The 16,351-nt window shown below is 48.2% G+C and overlaps 1 protein-coding gene across 1 annotated transcript in view; it reads right to left on the bottom strand.

Moving 5' to 3' along the window:
• NIPAL3 (NIPA like domain containing 3) overlaps positions 1-16,351 on the bottom strand; it is a 54,343-nt gene that overhangs the window by 4,954 nt on the left and 33,038 nt on the right. The window contains exons 6-11 of the mRNA XM_005900714.3: positions 16,117-16,262; positions 12,568-12,664; positions 8,848-8,983; positions 6,509-6,597; positions 4,734-4,797; positions 2,901-2,995 (exon numbers count right to left, since the gene is read on the bottom strand). Coding sequence (XP_005900776.1) covers positions 2,901-2,995; positions 4,734-4,797; positions 6,509-6,597; positions 8,848-8,983; positions 12,568-12,664; positions 16,117-16,262 — 627 coding nt within the window. The remainder of the gene's footprint in view (positions 1-2,900; positions 2,996-4,733; positions 4,798-6,508; positions 6,598-8,847; positions 8,984-12,567; positions 12,665-16,116; positions 16,263-16,351) is intronic.

Below are 16,351 nucleotides of genomic sequence, written 5' to 3'. Positions count from 1 at the left end.
TCTAGGGTTCAGATTCAGTGGTTTAAATTCTGAAGCCTATGCCCTTAACCAGACTGCTGTCTGGGCTCCCTACAGACCTCAGTCCCCCCAAATCCTAGGACAGAAATATGCTACTATCCTCCTTTTATGGGTAAGAACACAGATTCAGAGAGGTGAAGTAACTTGCCCAAGGACACACAGCTATGAGAGATAGAGCTGGGGTCTGACACCAAAGCCCTTGCTCTTCACCTCTACAAACAGCCTGGGAAGTCCTGGCCTGTGGGAGGCCCTTTGCCTTCACCCACATAAGCCCTGGCTGATGAGAATTTGAAGGGTACAGTTGAAAGTGTGTAGTTTGGATTTTGGGGAGGAAATTGGAGGAGATGAGGGGATGCCTATTTCTCAGAGAAGGGAGTTGGCTTCACAGGCAGAGTTTAGCTTTGTCAATGCTCTCCAGCCCAAACCTACCAGGAATACAAGTACAGTCTAACACATTTGGGTTTCTTGACTCATGGCAGTGAAGGAGATGTATAACATGGGGAACTGTTTCAGTAAATGGGTATCAAAAAGAAACTATTATAGGATCAGGGTTGGGAAGGGTGATGTTAGGAGGGTTTTAGGAAGCAGGGCTTTGCTTTGGATTAGATGTTGTCAGGAAGTGGGGCTAATTCTATAAATGGGGATCTTAATGATTTTTATCTAGAAGGAAAGAAGACGAGATGGAGACTAAAACTGTGATTGGTAAAGAACCAGGAGTCATTCATGTTAGGTGGATGGTTGGTCTTTATCGTCCAGACAATGTTCACGTTTTGTCTGTGTTTGGACGTGACAGTGGTGTGGTCCTGTTTGTGTTTTGATCCAACATGGTCACAGAACATCCTCGTCTGACGCTGAAGTTCTGTGAAATGGTCTATGTTCAACCAGGAGCCCCAAGGCCCAACCATGAGAGCCAGGCCAGTTCCTTGCTGTCAGGGACTGTTTTTCTCCTTCTCATTTTCTAGAAGTCTTGCAGGTTCTGGAATTATTTAAAGCCTCTCACAACTGTGACATAGACTGAATCTCTGGAACTTGAATTCCTCTTGAATGGTGGCTACTGGTTGGTTGTGAAGATGTCAATCTGGTGAGACCAAAAGCCAGGAAGGTCCTGATGCTGACCAGGGAAACCAAGCTGCTGGAAAGGAAACTCTGTTTAAGGGTTTTCTTCTTGTTCTACCTGGCATCAGGTCAAACAAAGGTTTGGAAATTTCAAAGTTTTTTTTAAAGCAAAAGTAAAGTGAAATTGAACCAGGCATCTACCATATCCCAAACATTGTGCAAGGGACCTTTAACGTACTATCCCACTGAGATACGGGAGATGGGATTTGGATCCAGGTCATCTGAACTCCAAGCCCATGCTCCACCTCATAGTACAGAACCCAGGCCTACTCAGTCCTGACATGCCATGGCAGGAGGGCAGGGTCTCCTTTCTCCAACATCCAACTTCCCACAGGTCATGAGGCACAAAGAGAAAGCGAGAGCCACACCCACAAACAGATCACAGAATGTGGATATCTACGGTTACCTTAGGTTACCTTCTATCTTCTACCAGAAAACACATCTGGTATATATGCATACGCAAATACTTATATAGATGTATACACACACACGGTTTAAAACACACAAACACACACACACACACACACACACACACACACACAGAGTTGACACCTCACCTATCTGGAATTCAGCTATCCAGCGCCCTCATCTATCCGGAACACAGCCGAGAAACAAGGAAGTAAGCAAAAAAGGCATCTGAGCAGCCAGATTACATGTTTCAAAGGTCCATGCACCAAAGCTCATGCATTTAACTCCTAGGAGAAACCTTAAGGCCCCAACTCAGAGCTTATTTATTTTAATTTTATATGCAATTTGCACAACTTGGGTCAAATGAGAAGATTGACACAGCATTGCTATTAACAGGCAGGCTGGTAACAGCAAGAACAACAGACAACAGCTTAATAGCAAGAGATGAGGAAATAATATAAAAAGTGGACACATAAATCCTGGGCCAATTAGATCAGGGGCACCTCGGTCAGCCCTGAGCACATGCCTGCCTCACAAGTGCTTTATGAAGGAGAATTCTATACCATCACTGCAATTGTATTTTCATGAGACTGTCTTAATGGAAGGTAGGAGATTATGTTTTGGAGAGAGTTCCATCTCCTATATCTAAAATAAAAATTAAATTTGAGTTAAAGTGTGAAAGCTAGTGGTCACTTGCACCCCGAATTGAGACCAGCAAATCTGGACAGGGCTGGGCCAACATCCTAAACGTCTCACCTGAATCCCCTGAGGCTGGAAAGGACTGTCCAGTTTTCCAAAGCCCTACCACTCCCTTCTGTGCAGTATTTGGCTGATTTGTACATTTACATTCCTCCTGTGTGAACGTGTGCTTCTTGGTGTGAACCCTGAGCTCCCTGTGGTATTAGGCTTTCCACAACAATCTACTTCCATGTGAACCTGAGGAATGAAGTTACGGTATTTGAATTTCAATCATCCTGTTTTCCTTCCCCTCTCTGATCATTCCATTCCACTGAGATGAATGGATTTTTCCTTTTGTAGGCAGGAAGTCTCGTACTGGGGGTCATAATTATACCCAGGGTGAATCAGGATGGTCTTTAAAAGATCCCCCAGCAGACATGACAACTGACAAGATGTGCTCAAAACCAATCGAGGTGCCTTAGCCATTGCCTCCTCTTTTGCAAACCGAGATTAAACAAAAAACTAAAAACAAAAAAGAGAGAGAGACGGTCACACCATAATAGCACAGCACATCTTCCCTGTAACCAAACCCAGAGGCCGGCTGTCTCTTTTTAAATAGAAAGTAGCAGTCATTCTATGCGGATGGGCTGGCCAGCTAGACACGTGGGATTTGACGTTACCTGGCATGGCATCCATGGAAATATAGGGCTCGAAGGGAATGGCCTTCTTCCTATTCCGTGTGATTAAGAAGACGCCCAAGAACGCGATGAGGCACCTGGCGAACACACGAGGGAGGAAGAGAAGCAAGGCCAGAGTGAGGCTGGAGGGATGCACTCAAACACAGGTAATGGGAGAAAGGGACAAGGTGGGTTCAAGCTGCAGAGCGGGATTCATTGCTGAATGGCCCTGAGAAGTGGCCAGGCCTGGGATCAGCAGAGAGCAAATGGGAGGTGAATACCCACAGGCCGTGTAGCCCACACAAGCCTCAATCAGAACAAACCAGGTTCTCTTGGGCCAAACCCTCACAATTCTTCACCTCCACTTACCCTGCATCTCAGTCCTCTGCCTTTAAAAGTGTGTTGTTGTTGTTTTTTTTTTTTAATTAAAAATTTCTTTATAGCCTAAATTCAACCAGTACAGGAATAGAGAAAGTAAAAACTGCAAAGTCCCTGTACAAACCCCAGTCCACAACATAGGTGTATATTCTTCCAGAGTCTCCAGTCTTTTCATTTTGTTTTGTTCTTTTCTCCAGAATTTAGATAAACAAGCACACTTTCTAAAAGTTGAGGTATAATTTACATGCAACAAAATGCACAGTCTTGAAATGTGGAGCTCAGTGAATCTTGCCTGTGCACACACTTGTGGGATCACCACCCAGGTCAACAGAGGAGTCATTTCTATCCTCCCCACCCCAGTGTGATTTATTTAACTTGTATTTTACTGATGGGCATTTAGGTTGCTTTCAATTATGTGTGTATACCATTGATTTCAAAATGAATAAACACCCTTATACATGTGCCTTTATGCCCCATTTCAATTACTTTTCCGAGATAAATGATTAGAAATGGAAAACTGCAACAAGAGGCATGCTCACTTAAACATCTCACTAACTGAGAGAGTAGCATTGACATATATAGGCTACCACCGTGTGTAAAATAAATAGCTGGTGGGAAGCCGTTGTGCAGCACAGAGAGCTCAGCTCAGGGCTCTGTGATGGCCTAGAGGGGTGGGAGGGGCGTGGTGGTGGAAGGGAGGCTCAAGAGGGAAGGGATTTACACTGTTGTACAATAGCAACTAACACACATTGTAAAGCAATTATCCTCCAACTGAAAATTAAAAAGAAAAAGCATTGCTGACATTGCCAAACTGTCCTCCCACATCAAAGAACTTCTCACTGTGGCAGAGAGCTGGTCTCCTCCTCTCACCAACGTGTGAAATTACCCATCCTGTTAGATCTTGCAAAACTGTGGCGTGTTGTGGGCATCTTGGGGCTTCCCTGGTGGCTCAGATGGTAAAGCATCTGCCTGCAATGTGGGAGACCTGGGTTCGATCCCTGGGTCAGGAAGATTCCCTGGAGAGGAAATGGCAGCCTGCTCCAGTACTCTTGACTAGAAAATCCCATGGATGGAGGAGCCTGGAGGCTACAGTCCACAGGGTCGCAGAGAGTCAGACACGACTGAGCGACTTCACTTTTCTGTGTAGCTTCGATCTGTATTTCTTTTTATTAAAATTCTTTTTCAATATGCATTTCTTTGATCGGAGGTGAGGCTGAGAGTCTTTTCACGGGTCAAAATGTGATGTGTTCGAAATGACAAGGAGATGAAAGCCCAAAAGAGAAGTGAGGAAAAATGAAACGCTTTAGGGGGCGAAACGCTCACCTCTGGGGACAAAGCTCCCACTGCCAGCTGTTCCTCTGGCTCGAAGGGACTGGCTTAGAGGCTGGAGCAGGGGTGTGGGGAGAGGGGCAACCTGCCTGCAATACGGGGGCAGGGGGGGGGCAGGACAGGACTCACCCCAGTGCAAACATGCAGACGTGCAGCACGTCCTGCCCGAGGAAGTCCAGGTAGAAGACGGCGCCTGAGCAGCGAAGAGTGGAAAATACAAGTGAGCTCTTTTCAGATCACCTGCTGGCCAGTCTGCCTAGCATTTGGTGGCCTGCCCTCCCTGCAGGAAACCAAAGGGACCCAACATACCAGGCCTGCGCCCGCTAAGGTATTGAAGAGTGGACCAAAAGCCCTTTGGGAGAACAGATTGTCCTTTCCTCTCCTTCCGTCCCTCTTACCTCCACTTTGTTTTCTTTTTCTTTTGAAATAGTATTAGTAACAGATGTAAAGGAACAGCACAGAGTTCCCGCGTACCCTTCACCCGGCATCCCCCCGTGACATGACACTATGAGCCAAGAACCTTACTTAGCAGTTTTTATGCAACTCTTCTCCCTCATCTTTCTTAAGATGGAAAACCAAGGCTTTGTGGTTAAGCCGTTGGAGCTTTCCAGCCTCATGCGGTTGGCAGATGTCACGCCCTGTGGCGTGGAAGTGCCAAGGGCCTGCTGTCCTCACCCTGCAGCCGGCGTCAGTCTGGACTCATCTCACCACTCTGCACCCCCTTACTCCCCCACCCTGCTCGCCTCTTGCTGCACCCAGAGCTCCCGCTAGACTCCCAGCTCAACCACGGTGTTCATATTCCTTTCAACCTTGCCTGGACTGAAGTCATTGACCATGACTGAAACTCCCACGGGATCCACATGAGGTTAGCTTTCCAGCTGCTCTGGGTCAAGCCCTACTCAATCCCTGGTCCCGCTCATGGCACAGGCTTGGCAGGCTGTATGCCCTCCTATCCTGATCTCTGTAAGCAAGGTCTGGGCACCAGTTGAACATACTGCAGGGCAAAGCAGACGGCTGTACCGCTGGGCCTTCCGCAAGGGGAGGCACACTGGCTCTTACTGGTCTTTTTACTCTGAAAAGTTTAGTCGCCACTGCTTCTTACAAACAACAAACTCTGATACGTCTTTAGCCTCTGAAGCCACCTCAGAAAGAAAAAGAAACAAAAATATGGAGGTGAAATAGAAGAAAAGCGGAGTGTAATAATGAAAATCACTTATTGAGCACTTGTGTATATATAAAATTGTGTGTGTGTGTGTGTGTATATATATATAAATGATCTCTAAAAATTATATAGAGGAAATATGTGGTCACTTGGCCAGTGGGGGCTGTGGAATTAGCAGATGAGGGTAGAAATTGTTAATAAAACCTGGCACAAGCAGTACAAAGTAAGGGACATTTGGACTATACATATTTCAATTCTAGGCTTCCCTGGTGGCTCAGACAGTAAAGAATCTGCCTGCAGTGCAGGAGCCCTGGTTCGATCCCTGGGTGGGGAAGATCTCCTGGAGAAGAGAATGGCTACCCAGTCCAGTATTCTTGCCTAGAAAATTCCATGGACACAGAGGAGCCTATCAGGCTATAATCCATGGGGTCGCAAAGAGTCGGATGTGAGTGAGCAACTAACACGTTCATATTTCAATTCTAGGAGGAAAGTATTCCATTTTATGAATGTGGAACTGAGGCTCAGAGAGGTGAAGTGATTTTCCCAGAGCCACACAGCTCTGTGTCTGTGCTGTGGTGAAAACCCAGGTCTCTCTTTTCCCATGAGACCATCTACAACTGTGACGGGCAGAACAGCTCAGCAGAATTGGCCTTCTGACGGAGGTGGTGCTCCCTCCCCGGACCCCAGGGTAACAAACCTGCTGTCGAGGTGGAAGACAGAAATCTGGCGACCGCATGCTCACCTGCTGTGATGGCCACGGTGGTGGACAGAATGTAGCCCACACTGGCGATCAGAGAGGAGTCATACATCTGTGAGGCTTGACCTAAAAACCTTCAACACAAAAGAGCTCTAGTCAGCGGGCTGTGGGGGGATGTCAGAGGGCAGAGGACAAAGCCAGTGACTGCGGGCTAGGTGTGAAGAACGAAGATAAGGCACGAAGGGGCATTCTGCGGGTTTACGAAGATGCCAGCCTCGTGTGCCTCCCGAGCTGGGGTCCACACTTAGCTCCCATTCCTCCCCTGGACACACAGCCTGAAGCTCACCCCCTTCTCCTTCCAGCACCTCTGCCCACATGGTTCTCATCACTGCAATGCCCTTCTCCTCGCCTCTGTGTGACCTGCATTCCCAACCCACTAAAAAGCCATTCCTGATCCCTTAAACATGCCAAGAAACTCTTGGAGCACTTATATTAACTTCCTTGTGCTGTCATTAATTTTTTTAAACAAGTTTTCTTAATTCAACAGTCACTGAGATAAATATAAGAAAAAGGAGAGAGGAAATTAGAGTCATTCCCCATCTCTCCATCTACAAAAAACTCTCTGTTATTTAGGAGTATATTTTTTGTCCATTCTCTGCAGGGGACGACAGAGGATGAGATGATTCGATGGCATCACCGACTCAAAGGACGTGAGTTTGAGCAAGCTCTGGGAGTTGGTGATGAACAGGGAGGCCTGGCATGCTGCGGTATGGGATTGCAAAGAGTCGGACACGACTAAGCGACTGAATTGTAACTGTACTGCCTAGCATTGTGGTTATTATTGCAAAGTTGCTTACACCAAAATACACCTCCTACCCACTGTAATCATCTGTTTACCAAGCTGTCCCCCCACCAGAGCTGTGAGCGCCTTGAGTTCAGTGACTGCCGCTCACACCTCTGTGTGCAGAAGGCCCAGCACAGGCCTAGTACACAGCAGGTGTCGGGGAACGTGTGCTGACTGCACGAGTGAGAAGCCTCCCGGTCATCTCTGTAACCCTTGGAGGACACAGCACAGAGCCTTACACTGGGCAGAGGCTCAGGGATGATGACCAGAATCACCGTAGGAGGACTAAGCATAGTCATGACGTGATCAAAAAGTTCATTCGGGCTTTTCTGTAACATCTTAATAATTGGCATAATAATAGTAACAAAATAATAACTGGCATAATAATAGTAACAAAAATCATAAAAGAAGCTATGGTTTGGCTTCCCAGGTGGCACAGTGGTAAAGAATCCGCCTGGAAAGCAGGGATGCAGGAGACGTGGGTTTGATCCCTGGGTCAGGACGATTTCCTGGAGTAGGACATGGCACCCCACTGCAATATTCTTTCCTGGAAGATTCCACGGACAGAGGAGCCTGGCGTGCTGCAGTCTATGAGGTCACAAAGAGCTGGTCAAGACTGAATGACTGAGCACGCATGCACGTGGGTATTCTCATCTGTAGACGAGGACTCTTTGTCTTAGAGAAGCTTAGAGGAGGGGGCTTAGGGCAGAGGGGTGAGGGGCAAGGGAAGGGGAGGGAGCCAGATGGCTGGGTTCACTCTCAGCTCCACCACTTTCTGGACGCTTGCAGTTCCTTATGTGCAAAATGAGGATGACCTCATTGTTGTGGGGGCCAAATGAACTCAAGCTTGTGGGAAGGCAGTGAGAGCAGAGCACCTGGGCAGCGGCGGTCACCCCGATTGCTCCCCCAAGGCGCTGTGGGGGGATGGTGAGCCCCAGCAGCTGGAGTCTGGCGCCTGACCTGCCACACACACCATACTGAGTCCTGCACTGTCCACCCTCTGTCCCCACGCAGATCCGCCACGTACCCACCCAGGCTCTCTGCTGGTCACCGGTCTCAAACGTGAAGGAGGCCCAGGCCTCCCACCCTCAGAACTCCTGCTTTTGAGGGAGAAACTGTCATCTTGTTCTTCTACTTGGACAGATTTCTTGAGGACAAGAAATAACAACTGCTTGCTCTTTCTTGGATCACAAACAAATGCCTCTTGGGGATGGCACAGCTCCTTCTGGAGAGCCTTGAAACGGGCATCCGTCTCGGTCCAGGTGGGAAGGGAGGCTGACTCGGATCGTGCAGGTCTCACATTTTTGAGGCACAGAGGAAAACACACCCACTCGAGGCTTTTCAAGTGGCACAAAAGGCCCTCCATATAACTCAGCAAATGAGCGAAACTTCTCGCTCCACAGTGGATGCCAAACCCTGGTGACAGGCTGCCTGTGAATGTTCTCCCTTCCCTACAGCTTCAAAAACAACCGTGATAGGACCCAGAAGCTGGAAGAGACCTTTGTGGGGAGGCCCAGGGAAAAAAGACTCTGCAACTCACGCGGCTTGATAGATGGCGGTTGCCACCATGCACACGAACATCACGTAGAAGATGGGGTAGTCGAGCTGCAGGTTCCCCTGTATGGACAAGACCAGCATCCCGGCCACAGCCTTCACCGTCACCACAGTCATGGAGCCTGCGGAAGGTTAACAAGGACATGTGGGAACCGCAGGGCAGAGCCCAGCCCGTGATTCACACAGTGAGAAGGTCTTCTGTGCTCTCCCGTGGAAGCAGCTAGGCAAGCACAGCCCCAACAGGTATTTCCAAATGTCCCTTCTGAACTCAACCAAAAAAGGGCAGTGAGTCCACATGGAACCCTAGAGCAGTGGCGCCGGGTCTGGAACACGACCTCAAGGCAATCACAGGGAAAATGTGTAAAGAGCTTTTTCGGTCTTTTTTAAATTTTATTTTTATGTGTTTATTTGGCCTCCCAGGTCTTAGCTGCCTGCATGTATGATCTAGTTCCCTGACCAGAGATCGAACCCGGGTCCCTAGCACTGGGAGCGTGGAGTCTTAGCCACTGGAATGCCAGGGAAGTCCCTTTTCGGTCTTTTAAAATGCTTAACCAGTTGTATTTTTAAAAACATTTCCCTAGACTAGAGGTTTTAGAATGCACACCCCTACGCATATGTATATACTTTTCAAATATGTATGCTTATTTATTTTAAAATTAGAGTCAAGTTAACTCTGGGCTTTTATAGTATGTATATTATAAAACATATGCAGGAAACATATGTCCTTCACTTAAAAGGTGAAGATAAAAATGAATACCAGTTTGAATACTTTTTTCTTCCCATACGCCCAGTGGACTGTCTTGCTCACCTCACTGTAGAGCCCACTGCTTTACCCAGCACTGCAGAAATGACCTCTCACTCTAAACTATCAGATTCCCCTGCCATAGCAGGAGTCAAAAGAAGCTCCCAAGTATGGTACAACTAAAGGTCCTTGTCCTGGCTGTAATGCTCTGCTTTCCTGTTTTCTCAGCTTCTGCACATTTTGCCTTCTCCTGCCAACAGCCCATCACGCATGGTGACTTTTGGTGGCCCCTCAGCTACTTAGCAGAGAAGGCAATGGCACCCCACTCCAGTACTCTTGCCTGGAATATCCCATGGATGGAGGAGCCTGGTGGGCTGCAGTCCATGGGGTCGCTAAGAGTCAGACACGACTGAGCGACTTCACTTTCACTTTTCACTTTCATGCACTGGAGAAGGAAATGGCAACCCACTCCAGTGTTCTTGCCTGGAGAATCCCAGGGACGGGGGAGCCTGATGGGCTGCCGTCTATGGGGTCACACAGAGTCGGACACAACTGAAGTGATTTAGCAGCAAGCAGCTACTTAGGCTGCAGTTTTCAAATGTCAGCAGCCAGTTTAGACAAGCGCTTCCTCCAGACTGCCCTTGTTAGTGAGGAGGGGACAGAAGGGAACTGGCCAACATGCCTCGGAACTCTCTGGTCTTCTGATTCACCAAGAGATAAGGTTTGGGACCATGATGTTCCAACCCACTTTGCAAACAACATCATCAAGGAATGGGCCCCTGAGTCATGCTACAACAGGAATGAATCCTCTCGAACATGATGCTCAGTGAAAGAGGCCAGTAACAAATGGCCACAGGGTGTATGATTCCACTTATATAGTATGTCCAGAAAGGCAAATCCATAGAGACAGTAAGTACATTAGTGACTGGCCATGGGCTTCCCTGGTAGCTCAGACGGTAAAGAGTCTGCCTGCAGTGCAGGAGAACCAGGTTTGATCCCTGGGTCGGGAAGATCCCCTGGAAAAGGAAATGGCAACCCACTCCAGTAATCTTGCCTGGAGAATTTCATGGATAGAGAGGAGCCTGGCATGCTACAGTCCATGGGGTCGCAAAGAGTCGGACACGACTGAGCGACTTCACTTTCTACTTCCACTTCCATGGGCTCGGAGGATGGGAAGATGAGGAGTGACTGCCAGCGGGCATGGTGTTTCTTTTGAGGGACTACAAAAACATTCTAAAATTCAATTATGATGATGTTACATCCTTTGTGAATATACTAAAAATCACTGAACTATACACTTTGAACAGGTGAACTTTATGGTCTGCAAATAAGATCTCTGTAAAGCTGTTTAAGGGCCTCCCAGGTGGTCACCGGTGGTAGAGAAGCCGCCTGCCAATGCAGGATACAGAAGAGATGTGGGTTCGATCCCTGGGTTGGAAAGATCCCTTGGAGGAGGGTATTGCAACCTACTCCAGTATTCTTGCCTGGAGAATTCCATGGACAGAGGAGCCTGGTGGGCTACAGTCCATGGGCAAACAGTCGGACACGACTGAAGCAATTCAGCATGCACAAAGCTGTTAAAGAAGAAACAGTGGAACCCTATCAAACAATGACTCAGATCTGCGTGGTCTACGGCCTGCTACTGGAGTGGACTCGCTCTCGACAGGACACTGGGGATCAGCGCTCACCTTGTTTGACCCCCTTCCTGGCCCTGAGATCTGGGTGTTCTCTGAGGCCCATGTTTAGGGGACCATGTGGCTGACACACAGTCCCTAGGAGGCAGTGGTGGGGCGGCATCCACTTTTCCCTCCCCAGGAGGAAGGGGTGCTTCTCACGGCTCCTCTTAGCAGCTCTAACCCTATGCGGGCTGAGAGCCTCACCCCAGTCTGATTTAGGAGCCATTTCCCCCACTGTACCCACTGTGCCTCTAAAAGGAAAAAAAGAGAGAGAGAGAGAGAAATCGAAATCAATTCTTGCCTTTAAATCCAGAGTTAAGTCTTCACCTTTGACAGGTCTTACAAGCATCCTTAGGGACTCCGCCATTGGAGCCCGCTTCACCCCTGACTTCTCTGAATTAATTTCCAGTCGCCCCCTCCACCCTTACTCTGCTTTCTTCTTTGTCACTGTTAATTGTCACTGCTCAAACTTAACACTGTTTATACATTTGTCAGCTCACTTACTGTCATTCTCCTCCCTTTAGAATAACAGCAGCCTGAGCGGAGGGGAGGTCTGTCTGGCTCACTGCTCTAGCTAGTTTGCAGCACCTCTCCTGGCACTTAGGAGACTCGGTATTTGAGCAAGAACACCGAACACTGAACCCCAACCCTAACCCTAACGAAGAAACTGACAAGGCCCATAGATAGCCAGTGGGAATTTGCTATATGACTCAGGGAACTCAAACTAGGGCTCTGTGACCACCTAGAGGGGTGGAATGGAGGTTCTAGAGGGAGGGGACAGATGTATACCTATGGCTGATACATGCTGATGCATGGCAGACACCAACACAATATTGTAAAGCAATTATCCTCCAATTAAAAAAAAATAAATTAAAAAAAAAAAAGAAACTAACAAGGTCTGTGTCCGGTTAGCAGGAACCCAGCCCTGGTAGCCTCTGATGCAGAGGGACCAGCCTGAGCCGGCCTCCAGCAGCTCCTGGGTCCAGCGGCCCGCAGTTCAGTAAACAAAACCCATTATTTCCTTTTGGTGCTACTTAAAGAAAAAGAAAAGAAAGTGAAGTGGTTTAGTCGTGTCCGAATCTTTTCGACCCCATGGACTGTAGCCTACCAGGCTCCGCCATCCATGGGATTTTCCAGGCAAGAGTACTGGAGTGGGTTGCCATTTCCTTCTTCAAAGGCTCTTCCTGACCCAGGGATCGAACCCGGGTCTCCCGCATTGTAGGCAGATGCTTTACCGTCTGAGCCACCAGGGAAGTGGCAAAACTCAACCACCCGGACCCTCACTTACCGAGTAAGGCCACCAAGAGGAGAATCACCACGATGTTATTGGCGTTCCTCTCCTTGTAGAAGTACAGCAGCAGGCAGAAGAGAATGATCTCCACGAGCTGCGGAGAACAGCAAGAGGGGAGGTCAGCGGGGGGCGACGGGCAAGACCAGGAGACGCTGGTGGGCTGGGCTGGAGCTTATGCTGCGGACCGCACCAGCTGCAGGCCCTCCGTGTGGAAAGAGAATCAAAACATTTCCCAGAGCCCTGCTAGACATCCTGCAGGGGAGCAGGGAACGCTGAGTCCCTCTAACCCCCACCCTGCGGGGGAGTCCACCTCGTCGGGGGGCTCTGAGGGTGCTGTGCCAGCCTCACGTCCACCTTGTCCTGGATGGTCAAGGTTCACCAGGCTGGGCTGGTGACCCCCTTCACTGCTCCATGGTAACGCCCACTGAAACTGGGGAGCCGGTCACAGAGGGAGACGCTTGTCTGCTGAGAAGAGCTCTTCGGTAAAGTACGTAGGTCTATATATACCAGTCGCTCGCTAACCAGGCCACTACTGTGTGCCGCTTGGCAGAGTTGGAAGGAGAGGACATCTGGAGTCAGGGATGCCCGGTTCTGAGCTTGGACCTCCTTCTAAACTAGCCGGGTGACCTTGGGCAGGCCACTTAAGTTCTCTGAACCTCAGTTACCGCCTCTGTGAAATGGGGATAATGACAATAATTCCTAACTCACAGGGCCATGATCACAGCCTATGCTTAACGAGCTCATGAACCTGCCTGGCTGTCTTCTAAGCATGTTATCTTTACTCACTCAACTCGTTAAATCAGCGCCATAATTCTAGGAAGCAGATACTACTGCAATCCCAAGCTAGCAAATGGGGTTCGAACCCGGACAGTTTGGCTCCAGGACACACGAGCTTTCCCACTAGGCTATGCTGCCTGCAGCCCTGTGCCTTGTGTTCAGAAGATGCTCCCCAGGTTCAGTCCCTGGGTCTGGAAGATTCCCTGGAGAAGGGAATGGCTACCCACTCCTGTATTCTTGCCTGGAGAACTCCATGGACAGAGGAGCCTCGTGGGCTACAAGCAAAGAATCCTACCAGAAAATGTAAAATTAGAGAACTCTAAAGTTTGAGAAGTTCCCCGCCCTTGCAGCAACAACTTATCCTTTCTACTCCTTAAAAAGGTCCAGACACTGGCAATACTCTTCCAGGGAGTGAAGCAAGCCCAGCGTCACTGGGCTTTAGTTTAGCAAAACTAAAACAACAGCTCAGCTCCATTTGCCTGCCTTGACCTCCCACCGGAGTTTGTTTACCATAAAAACCAATACGGAAATATTAATCGGCATTGTAAGAAGAAAACCATTTTTAAAATTCCTCATAATTATGAGACCACAAAACACAGCAGCTTTCATTTTCCTGTGTCCTCCTGTCTTTGTCACAGTGAATACCTGTTTTATCTACTTGTCATCACCGTCCAAGCCCAATTTTGTGCTGGGCCATTTTTAGTTACATAAACAATTTTCATGTTTTATGAAGTTGTCATAATTATCTTTCATTGTTGCAAAATACACCATCAAGCAGATGCACAGTTATTCCTCAGTACTTCCAACTGACGGGTGTGGATTCTGGCTGGGGGTAGGGGTGGGGCCAGTTTCCCCACCATTTTCATGATGCTTGAATGCATTCTGGGAGAGCACTTGGCATCCTAGTGCGAGCTGACTGTGTATGCGCTGCTGCCTCCTGATAGACCACGAGTTCTGTGAGTATGTCTCATTTAGTTTTTATATCCACAGTGTCTGCCACAGAGCAGACACTCATTTATTGAATTTGATTTGGCCAAATTCCTCCAGCTGTCTCACAGTCATGATGGAGGAAGATAAACTGAATGGGTCACTGAGCATTAGTCACGGGCCAGGTGGTTCCCACACCATCTGTGTCTCTCCCGACAACCACTGCGGGTCCAGGGATCCGCTGATTTACAGAGAAGGAGGCAGAACACGTGGCCAAGGGCCTTGGTAATGGCTACACAGTAAGGAATGGACTCGAGCCCAGGACTCTGTAAAGAAAAGTCTGTGTTCTGAGGTCAAGCGTTTCCTGAAAAGGTGGGTGTCTGGCTCTGCCCGGCAGACACTTTTCTAGGCCCACCGGGTCAACGCTGGGGCCGGTGGCGGTCTGGAGATAACACAGCCCCAACCTTGCAGAAACATTAAGTCCTCTGATTTGTGGGAAATCTGAGGGGAAAGGACGCTTGGGGCCTCTGAAGCAGGCCCAGGCAGCTGAGGCAACACCAGTGAATGCCGTGGTCAGCAGGCTGTGGTGACACGCAAGGCCAGGCAGGCAGGCTTCGGGCCCAGCTCTGCCCTCAGGGGACTCTGGGAAACCTCCTAACCCTGAGATCCAGTTTTCTAGTCCATAAAATGGAGAGAAGAACGCCTGTGTTATAGGACTGTTGAGGGAATCTGAGAGGTGATGAAACACATTTTCACATCCTGAGGTCTGGGGAAGTCGTTCTGGTTTATACACGGTTTAACTCAAAATATTATGCTAACTAAAACAGCTTGTTACACGCATCGTATGTCTGCTTTAATTATGAAAGAAAAGGGAACACTGACCAGAAGTAAAGAATGTTCATGTTAAAAAAAATTAAATGCCTTCTTTTCTGCTACCCCTTCGATGATAAGATTCCCTCCCCAGGTACCATGGACAGACGGACTTGCTGTTTGCTGATCTGTTTTTTTAACTTGAAAGAGCACATCTTTGACTTGTTTAATGTTCTTTGACCTGACAAGATACAAAATTGTGCTGAAAACCAGGCTTCCCCAGAGCAGATCCTCAGTGTGACCTGAGAGGCTGTCTCCAGGGCTATGGTCCATAGTCTAGCTCACATAAAACTCTTGGTTTATTGATTATTTTTGGTGACAGATAATATACTAAAAAACATTTAACATGGTGCCATGCATGGAGCAGGAATATACCAGTAGCTTTATCAAATACCTTGAATGTCCTTGTTTAGTCTACTCATAGACCCAACCAGGATGTAACTGGAGCAGAGGACTGAGCTCCAGTTGGGGGTTTAGGAAATAAAGTTCCCATTGTCTCTCATTTTTCTATCAGCTTCTATCAGCTGTGTGATACTGGCCAAAGAGAAATAACTGCTTACAATTTTAACTTTTTTTTCTTACCTTAACTGTTTTAAACGCTCAATGTAGCGATATGTAAAGACAAAGACAAAATAAAAAACACAAGCATAATTCCATCTCCCAGAGACAACTACTCATGGAGTTTTGGTTTTTCTGTCCATTATTTTACAGATATGGTACAGACCTACAAATACCTCTAAAAAATCAAGTTGTCATATTATACATGCAGTTTTAGACATTACTCAGGACACAGTGGGGAAAAAAGAAAACACTTGACCGGGAACGACATACTCCCGCGAGCATGGTGTTCAGTGCTGTGAAATACTGCATGATGCCCGTGAACCCCGTCTTGCTGGGAATTCAGGTTTTCGGTTTCTAGGACTCCATCCCCACACCCACCACCTCAGGTGGAAGGACCGGAATTTCTCGTACCATGTACAGGAGAAAAGGCCAGCTCACGAGGTGCCTGATGATGTTATCGCCTGTCATCTTCTCATGACTGTTGGGTCCGAATGTCACCAGCAAGTAGGTACCCACGATGGCCAGACCGCAGCCAACGAAGGATAAGATGTAGCGCCCTGCAGGGAGAAGGAGGTGTCGCATGGCTCACTGCAGCCATTGGCCAGGCCAGCACGTGCCTCTGGGGCAACACATGAGGACCTGCTGT

Source organism: Bos mutus, chromosome 2 (assembly GCF_027580195.1).
Source record: "Bos mutus isolate GX-2022 chromosome 2, NWIPB_WYAK_1.1, whole genome shotgun sequence".
Taxonomy (NCBI): domain Eukaryota; kingdom Metazoa; phylum Chordata; class Mammalia; order Artiodactyla; family Bovidae; genus Bos; species Bos mutus.
Note: the sequence above shows the minus strand (reverse complement) of the source record. Positions and strands in the feature narration are given on the sequence as shown.